The 10039-nt window shown below is 39.5% G+C and overlaps 1 protein-coding gene across 1 annotated transcript; it reads right to left on the bottom strand.

The window, feature by feature from the left end:
* Positions 1–6004: 6004 nt before the first annotated feature.
* On the bottom strand, positions 6005–9517 carry LOC113766119 (putative late blight resistance protein homolog R1B-16). Its single transcript, XM_027310343.1, has one exon. The coding sequence runs from the start codon at positions 9515–9517 to the stop codon at positions 6005–6007; it is 3513 nt and encodes a 1170-aa protein (XP_027166144.1).
* Positions 9518–10039: the final 522 nt, after the last annotated feature.

The following is a 10039-nucleotide window of genomic DNA, read 5'->3' as shown; positions in this document are numbered from 1 at the left end:
GATTTTTTGATTTTTTCCTTTCTTTTTTCAATAGTAACAAAAGATTTAGTCGCTAGTCATTAGAGCCTTTTGACGCGAACTCCAACATTGGCCAGATGAAGGAGCCCGGTTACTCAGCTTCTATCGCCACATGACCACGTACTCATAGCAATTACTACTTTTTGACGCGAGAATCGACACTTTTGGTGAAGACCCCCGGTTACTCGGTAGTAAATACTAGCGGAGTACAGTCAACGCTTATTCACAGCCAAATAATCACAAAAACTCAATATAACACAAAAACCAAAAGAAAACTTGCATCAGCTAGCCTCATTTTCAAATATGGAGAACTAAAGTTAATAACCGGACCAATTCACATGAAAATGCCAATAATCACTCCCTATGCCTAGGAAAGTTAACCAAAAATTATAAGAGTAAAACAATCATCGATATTCACCAAAGAGAAGTTTTTGGACTCAACCACATCAACTCAATACGCTTTTATCATTAAAACTTGGCAAGAGCAGAATTAGAATCAACAATCCAACATCGAACTTTGGTATTCATTAAAAAAAAGTAAACGAAGATTAGACAAATGACAAACTAGAAATAAAAGAAGGACAACTGAAAACTAAAAACTGGCATAGCTGTCCCTCCCCCCACACCTAGATCCTACATTGTCCTCAATGGAGGAAATAAAGCAATTAAAGTGAAAAGGACAACGAAACTTCCCTCTCGAGTGGCTAAGGATATTTGGCAGCTGCGGAGGGAAACCAACGTGGTGAAGTACATGCCCAAGTTCTGAGACATCATAACTCAATTCAACCAGCAAATGCACAACTCTGTCCACCCAAAATCTCAACAAAGTCTCCAAGTGGATAATTAATTTTCAACTCAGAAGCGGCAATTCCAGCAATAGCAGTATAGAAATTAGACAATAACCACACAATCACAAGTTTTTCCTTTTTAATCAGGCAGCCAACCCATTAGAAAGAACAAATATTAGTCAAAATACCCCAACCAGTACCACTGGTGCACTCCACAGATACTGAAGCAACTTAAATGGCAAACCCAATCAACAGAATGTACATGTGAGGCACCCAAGGTCTATACCAATTTTTCAACAAAGCAACGATTGCAATCAATAATCAGTAGTGGTCCTAATTTACTCAAATGTAGAATCAATGCAGCCCAACAATTCAACTGAATGTACCCAACCTCAACAAGCAAAGCAAGTGGCACAGGTTTCCCAAGTCAACAGGTAATTTAGAGATAACTCAACCGAAATCACAGTAGAAACTTCAATTAAATACACTCAACATGAATAAGCCAAGCAGGTGTCATAGAAACTCCCCAATTCAACAAGCACAACACTAGCCGAGATACCTCTCAATTAGCAACAGACAATCGGCAAATTGGCAATTAAGCACTGGCTCCAGTTGGCCAGATAAGGTCCTAACTCCAGACTGGCAATTGTAACAATGACAGTGTAGAGATTTGACAATCAAACCAAGCGCCTAAGCTACCCAATTCAACAGGCAATAGTAGGACCAATGAACTCGGCTAAATAAAAAAAAAAAAAAAAACTCAAGGAAATTAAAAATGCAAATCAACCCAATAAGCACCGTTGACCTTTAACTTGGCAATTGGATACCACTACAATAGCAGTGAATCTCCCAAGCAATGGAATGCCATTCGACCAAGGAATAAACCCAATTAGTGTAAGATGGCTAGTACCTCTACCGAAGATAGTGGCCAAACAAAAGTTCTGGTGGAGTCTGATGGTGGCTTCGCGTGGTGCGTGGGTGGCCGACAGAAGAAGAGGAGCAGGCCGCGGCGGCTGTGAACTGGTCATCGCTGGTAGAGGAGAGGCCAGCGGATCGAGCTGGGCTGCTCTGCTTGGTGGGCGTGGGCTGTTCGAGAGGAGCTGCGCGCGAGGGTGGCGGCGCTGGAGTGGGTGCACGATGGCCGATGGAGCTTCAGCCGTGGAGCCGATCTGGTGGTGGACAGCAGCGGAGAGAGAGAGAGGGGAAGAGAGACGCGGGCTGCTGTGGATCCCAGGTGGCAGTCAACGGCGGCCGTGGCTTTGGCGCGGCCAAGGAGGAATGGCGGCGCGCGGTCTGGTCGAGGAAGAAGGTGGCGCGCGGTGGAGTTGGAGATGGCAGTTGGTACGGGCGGCGGACAGAGCAAAACAGAGGAGAAGAAAGAAAGAAAAGAGAAAGAAAGCAAGGGAATTTTTTTTTTTTTTTTGGAAAACTGAGGTTCGGTGAAAAAGGGAAATTTTTCTTTTTTTTTTTCTTTTTTTTTCATTTTTTTTCATTTTTAGATTTTTTTTTTCAGGGAAAGACTCCCCTCTTTTTTTTTCATATATCATCTCTTTTTTTTTTATTATTGACAAAATTTATTTTTGAAATTCAAAAGTAGTGATTAACAGGAAATCAATAATCGTTCTTGAGTTTCTTTGAATACTTACCTTTCCCGCGAACGTGACGCGGGCACGTCAAGAGAGCAAGAGAGCTCCCAGAAGTTTCTGGTCGTGAGCTTCCTGCACATCACCACGCGGGCGCGTCATGAGGGCAAGAGAGCTCCCAGAAGTTTCTGATCGTGAGCTTCATGCACGTCACCACGCGGGCGCGTCATGACTGAAGGGCACCTATAAATCAGCAAAAACGAAAACTGAAACCCAAAATCAGTCGAATTCAAGGAGAGCACATCTAAACTACCACACGAAAATGAACAAACAATTAAAAGGAACAATTGGGTTGCCTCCCAAGGAGCGCCTTTCTTTAATGTCTTTGGCTAGACATTATCATGTTTTGCTCATGGAGGATAAAATCTTGTGGCTCGTCTTACTGCTTCATCCTCTATATAGTCCTGATAACCCTCGTAAATAGAATAATCCTTGAGCATACGAGCTACGGGCTTCCATGGACTAGTGAATGGCGCCAAACGAGTCGATGATAATTTACATTCTCCATTCACTCCTCTCTCACTTGCATTCATTGGTTCAAGATATTTTGCCATCTCCACTCTTAACTTATTCCTGTCATGAAATTTTAAATTTTCTGGTATAATAAAATCAATTTCAGTAACAGGAGTTGAAGAATAGGAGTCAGGAAAATATTGATTAAGGAGTGGAGAAGATGTCACCGCATTTGGAGATTGTTCACTGGATTCATTCACTTGAACGAGTTGATCTTGGAGTCTCATTTCTTGCACTTCAGCTTCCTTTTCAACTGCATCTTTAAATCCGTTTTCTTGAAACTCTTGCAGTTCCATGTCATTTGGCCGGACAATTGCACTCTCATCTTCCTCAAGATTGATATTGGTTTGTGCGGGCAATTCTTCCATTTGAGAAGCCAATCGATCTATCCTGGATGTCAATTGACGCATTTGATCCGCCAGGTCGCGAAGGCTCGCTTATGTCTTCTGATGAAATCGATTTAGGCTCGCTTGTGTCTCCTGATGAAATCGATTTGAATTAGCAATTAGTAAACCTATCATTTCTTCAAGAGACATACCTGGCACGGAGGATGATTGCTGAGACTCTTGCTGTTGAAAATCCATTGGCCCCGTCGCATAATTAAAATTGAAATTATCCCACCATTCTTGATCATACCCGTTTGAATAAGGGTCATACTGCGTTTGATATTGGGGTGGAAAATCTCCAAAAGTATCAAGTGGAGAACTTAAATTATCTTGAAATACGGGGCATGTGTCAGTTGAATAACCTGAGACAAAATAAGTTCCACAATTTGCAACAGCTCATTGATCATTAGGAAAAACATGAGTCTCATAACCCCATTCAGGAACAAAATCCAGTCTATCATCGAAATATGGAATGTTAGCAGCCATAAAAAAAAATAATAATAAGAGAAAAATAAGAGAAAAATAAATTAAAAAATGAAAACAAGATAAACTCAAAAAGAAACAAATTAATCTGGCACCAGTCCCCGGCAACGGCGCCAAAAATTGACAGGTGCCGAAGCCTGTGCAATAATAAAACCTGCTCAAACTAAAAATAATTTCTGTAGATAGCGGTAAGTAGGGTCGAATCCACAGGGACTGGGAGTAATTGTTTCTTTTCGAATTCTCAGTGACAAGGGGGTGTTTTTGTGTAGAAGGTGACACTCAAAGAAATCCAAATAAAATCTAAGGAACTACTAAAAATTAAATAACAAAATATTAAAATCAAATGAGTAATAATTAAGGATCTAGCCAAGAAATAACTTCAGCAATGGTTCACCTAATTGATCATCGATGCAAAGCCAATTCTAATTATTTATCAATAAATAGGTTATAACTACCAAACAAGCGATGACAGTCAACCCCTCCTTACTGTGTCGGTGATCAAGGTACGCCCGTTAATCACTGCTCTAATTGAGAAATAATCCTAGGTACGCCCATAAAATTTAATTCCCCAATTGCCTTACGTATTAGAGGAGCCCTATTCTAACCAAATAACGCACTACCAGGGTTATTTTAGATTAGCCCGCGTATTCCCCTGGCACAAACCCAATCATGCCAGTTATCACTATTTTGAGACAATTAAACAATTACGGATTTAACGTCCCAATTGACAATAGATTATCAAATTAACTAATTATCCGGATCCAAAACAAACAATCAATTAAACAATCATAAGCACTGTAACCAGGGAATATGCGAATACCAATAAATAAAAAGAAAAGATAAAATTAAATCGATCTCACAATTTTAGATGACCCAAAGCATCCGTTGTCCCTTGACTAGAGTGAGGGAATTAGTTCATATTTGATGAACTAAGCCCACAAGAAATTGTAAAGAGAGCCGCGGCCGTCGTCCAACTCAACGAGAAAAAGCAAGCTATAGAAAAGTAATTGCTAGTCTTCCTATGGCTCACGGAGAAGAACTACTACCAAAAAGCAAAAGAAGGAAAAGTCAAACTCTATGCTACCAAGTGTCTTCACTCCAAATGAAGAAGAAAGGTCAAAAGCTAAAAACTCCAAAGTATTGCCTCCTCTCTCCTGTGCGGCAGCTTCCCCTCAAGGGGAAGAAGAAGCTCCCCCAGGTTTGCTTTCTTTGCCCTTTTTCTAGTTGCTGTGTTCGGTCAAAATTACCAAAAAGGTCTTGCATCTCCTTGTTCCAAAAATACCCTCGATTGCCTGCTATGTGAACTCTTTCCCGATAACTATCAAATTGGCCTTTATTGTGATCTTTTTGTTCTACTCCCTGAAATAAATATAAATTACGAAAAGTGAGTAGAATCTAGCAATTAATCCACATAAGGTCAGATAATAGGAAAAATTAATAATAAAATAAATGATAAAATTGCAACCTATCAAGTCATAAGCTCGAACATAAATTGTTAATCTGCTGTGTCAAAATGATGGAGTTTCAACCTCAAAAAGGAAAAAAAAAAAAAAAAAGGCAGAGTTTCTTGACACATTTTGAACAGGAATAGCACACAAGAAGTACTAAATTCAGCAACACAAAAATTAAGAAAAATTCAAGCGCAAATTTGCTTCTTCAACTGTCTTGTTCTTCCACACCAACAGCAAAGGATTTCAATGAGGCATAAATTTTAAATTTTCATGCTGCTGTAGAGATTGATAAAATGGTGCACGGCGTACAGACCTCATTGATTGTTTCCACTATCTTCCACAAAAGGGCCATCCATTCAACTTCTATCTCCATCTTCCACAAAAGGGCCAGAGAAAGCCAGAATACATAGATGAGCAGTTTCAATCTCAAGAGGCAAAAATAAATGTAGCAATCCCTGCTGATATCATTAAAGAAAAAGAAAAGAAGGAAGAAAAAAAAAGAGCAATCATTAGTTATTTGTTCATCAATTTCAATGTACTCATGCATGCATTATAGGCAACTGAAAGTTGAAAAAAGTACAAAGCTACCAAAAATAAATATATAAATAGAGAAATAAGAGGATATCAATTAATTTCGTTTAAAACAAAAATGCATGCTTGTTTGTGCAAGCTAATTATTGGTAATGACCAAAATTACCTGACATTGGACCAGCTGACGCCCATCAATAGAAGCCGATCCCCGAATTCTCCATGATGATCTCCAGATTCTCATTTCCATAATTTTTCTGTGCTGCTTCAATTTCCCGTGCCAAAGATTCAACACCATCTCCGCAATATAGCACTATAATTGTTTGAAGAGTTGATATACGCTCTAAGCACGAAGGCATCATTTCCAAATAAAAAATTCTACGGAGTTTTAATTGCTGAAGACACGGGAAATAATCATCACTGTCAGAGTCTGTCTCTGTCCACTCCGCAACCTTTACACCTACCAAAGTCAAGACCCTGAGTTTGGGGAATCCTCCTTCCATTAGCTTCCATCTTTTGAGCCAAACCTGTTCTAATTTGAAGACCTCAAGATTAGGAAGTTGTTCAATCAATGACATTTGACTACAGGCAAGATCCATCCAGGCAAGACACAACTTTTTTAAATTCATGGGCAAAGAAAGCTCAACATGATCCGACGGACCTGAGAAGTGAATCAGATTTAAGGTAAGTGATTCTAGACATTCTAGATGACTCATGTTGCAGCATACTCTGTTTCCAATCAGATTAATTTTGAGTCCGCGAATGTTGGGAATCCTTCTCAATATGTTCTCTGCTTCTTGATCAGAAGAAAGAAGCAGACCGGAGAACGTGCCTAAATTAGGTAAAGTGGAGAGGTTTTCGAGAACGTTGTCATTCGAAGAAAGACGAATTACAATGGAATCCTTTACATTTACATGCACCAGCTTCTTCATGTTCCAGATGCTATCTGGCAATGAAACCCTCCGACCAGAAATTAGATGAAAGGTTTCCAGATTTGAGAGCTTGGCTATACACGGTGGAACGAGTGTCAAGTTCCAAGATGTAAGGGCTAAGTACCTCAAAGAAAGAAGTGATTCGACTTCAGTCGGAAGCTCCTTAAGCATTAGGTTAATGCACTGTAAATTCAGGACTTCAAGATGTTTATAGATGCAAAAAAGGGAGGAGATATTAAGCAGCTCAAACTCATATAATTGAACCTGCTGACCAAATAAGAGCAGACTAGATAAATGTGGACAAAATAGCCTTGCCTTTATAAAATCTTCTCCACTGGAGCAAATGGATAACCGATGTAGGAAGGGAGGTTCATTAAAGGTAGAAAGCTCATCATATCCTCGCAGGACCTGAAGAAACTTCTTTTCTTTTGCCTCGGCCTTACAGAACTCAAATATCAAATCGTGAATGTAACAAGTTTTGACTCCACCAATGGATCTGCTTTTACTTACCATAACTAAGTTTCGACCAATTAGGTCCATCAAATATTCTTCTGCAATGTCTTCTGATCTCTTTCCTTCAATTTTTTCCACAAACCCTTCTGCAATCCATAGACGCATCAACTTCTTGGCACCAATTTTTTCATCTTCTCGAAATGAGGCAAAATACAGCAGGCAATCCTTCAAGTGATATGGTAAATGCTCGTAACTGAGCTCCAATGACTTTTTGCACTGGTCTGCACTAGACACCATGGTCGAAGTTAAACTTCTAGCAAATTCTTCCCAAACCAAAATATCATGCTCTATAGTTGCCAGGACTCCAGCTACAACAACAACTGCAAGTGGCAATCCCATACACTTTTTGGCAATCTCCATTCCGATTCCATGCAATGCTTGAGGACAATCTTCTTTTCCAAATACCTTCTTCAGCAGCAATTCAAAACTTTCTTTCTCACTGAGTGGGCGAAGATTGTGAGGTTTGCCCGCATATTGAACCTGTGAGGCCACATTAGAAAATCGACTGGTGAAGAGGATTCTACTTCTATTCTTATCATTTGGGAATGAATATCTCAACTCATTCCATGCCCTGAAGTCCCAGACATCATCAAAAACAACAAGATACCTCTTCGTCTTCAGCCTTTGATAGAGCTGTTGAAGCAATTCATGTTCATTAAAGTTTTTAAGCTCTTCATCCATGTTAGACTGTTTCCCATCAGGGCACAAAATTTGTATTAACAAGCTTTTCATGTTAAATTCTTGGGAAACAGTACACCAAAGACGAATGTGGAAGTTATAGATAACTGAACGATGATTGTAAACTTTTTTGGCTAAAGTTGTTTTACCAAGCCCAGCCATTCCCACAATGGGAACAATTTCCACCTGTTCTGGTCCGCTGACAAGTCGTTCAATTAACTTTTCTACCTCGTCATCAAGATCAACCATGTCTTCATGTGTGATTGGTACTTTTCCTTTCGATGGCATGTGCTTCAAAGGCTTGCAAACTTCTTGTACTGTTAAGCTATGTGAGGGATTTGGATGGCTCCCTATAATGCTTGAGCCACTGATCTGATCCTTAAAATGCTTGATATGGATGTTGGTATTAGCCAGCATATGAATACAATCAAGAGCCTCTGTGGATTCTGAGAAGCCAACTTCTTCTCCTTGCACTCTGTTTAGCGAAAGCGAGCAAATTATAATCCCTGCCTCACTAAGGAGGGCTCCAATTTTTTCATTTTGTTCATCCATTTTCTCCTGATGCTTCCTTAAAATCCTTCTCAAAAATCTCAGTCCTGCATAGAGTATGTGCATTTCATCTTTCACAGAATCCATAAAACTTGAACTGTAGCATAACAGCTCCCAAAGACAACTTATAAGAGAATCATTGAAGTTGTTCAATATCTGCTCATCCATCTCTGCTGTATGTAATGATGTTGAGGAGTTTGAAGCTCCAAGTACTTCCTTATAAATCTCGTAGACATGAAAATCAACAGCTCTGATCTTCTGTTGTTGTTCATATACCATGGAGTAGAGCTCAGGATTGTGCATTGCCTCAGCATCATCCCAAAAAAAACACATGTAAGAGAGGCGTGCTGCTTTCAAAGCCACCACTTCAAAGTGAGACAATAGCAAGGCAGGAATATCTGCGGTTCCTCGCATTTTGGCAAAGGGAATGAAGCTTTTCAAGAATGTCAGCTTTGCTTCAAGGGCTTGGACTTGAGCACTCAAAGTCAAAGCAGCAGAAATATACGATTCACTAATTTTACATATAGCCATATAGCCATTCGTCAAATCTGCTAGATTTTGTAGGATGAGGTCTATGAATTCCATTAGCTCGTCATCTGTCATACAAGAATTTGATTGAAATGACCTGTTGCTTGCCAAAGCAAAGTAAATTTTGATGATTTCTTGCTTCAGTGATTTGATCTGTTTCTCAAGTTCCCTGAACATGCTATAATAACTACCAATAGTATAATTCTCAATTTCTTGTTTATCCGTTTCTGATCTATGGGAAAGAGAGTGAATGTCCTTCTCATATTCGTGAAAGGTGTCTTCGATGCAAGATAAGAAAGATGGAAGACTCACCTTCTTCACAACATTGTCAGATTCCAAGTACAAATCATTGCTTTGGCTCCACTTTCTTGCACACATAAGAAATGTTTTGAGAAATTGCATGTGTTTGATTGCATCGAAAGGAACATGCCGGTCTCGGGAGCTGTTCAGAAGCAACTCTAGATCAAGGAAGACACGATCAATGCTGCAAGTGGAGGCCATCTCCATCGCTTATGCAGGGATTTTCGTCAGTTTCACTCTCAAATTTTAAGGGAGACAAATCTCACTAACTGCAGAGCTGGCAAGTATTTCTTTCCTGAAAATTGCTTTTGCTTTTCTTATTTGTTTCTGGTGAGTGAGAAGGTGATGAAGAGTATTGAGATAATCGAGTATTCAACTAGGTGGAATTGGCATCAAGGTGGACCCCAGACAGTGATAATCAATTACTCAACTAGGTAGAATTGGCTTCAGCCAAAATCCAAATTTATCTTGAACTAATGACAAAAGGGAATTGATAAAATTAAGTTGACTCTGTCATCAACATTTTATTTGGGAAATTTGATATGACAATCTCTCATGATTGCAGAAAAATGCATTCTTGTAACATTTTCTGTTGGGGTCATTTCGATAACCAACGTTGTTTTTGCTTTGTATTACAAATATGAAATCCGCATTAGTTTCCCCAGTCATTCCAAGTACTTTAATTGGAGTTGATCAAAATTTTGTACGCTTTCAACATGGATGGCCTTT

This window comes from Coffea eugenioides, chromosome 3 (genome assembly GCF_003713205.1).
Source record: "Coffea eugenioides isolate CCC68of chromosome 3, Ceug_1.0, whole genome shotgun sequence".
NCBI classification, from domain to species: Eukaryota; Viridiplantae; Streptophyta; class Magnoliopsida; order Gentianales; family Rubiaceae; genus Coffea; species Coffea eugenioides.
Note: the sequence above shows the minus strand (reverse complement) of the source record. Positions and strands in the feature narration are given on the sequence as shown.

Excerpts from the sequence above, each read along its gene's own strand:
- LOC113766119 (XM_027310343.1), bottom strand. The coding sequence starts at position 9,517 with ATGGAGATGGCCTCCACTTGCAGCATTGATCGTGTCTTCCTTGATCTA.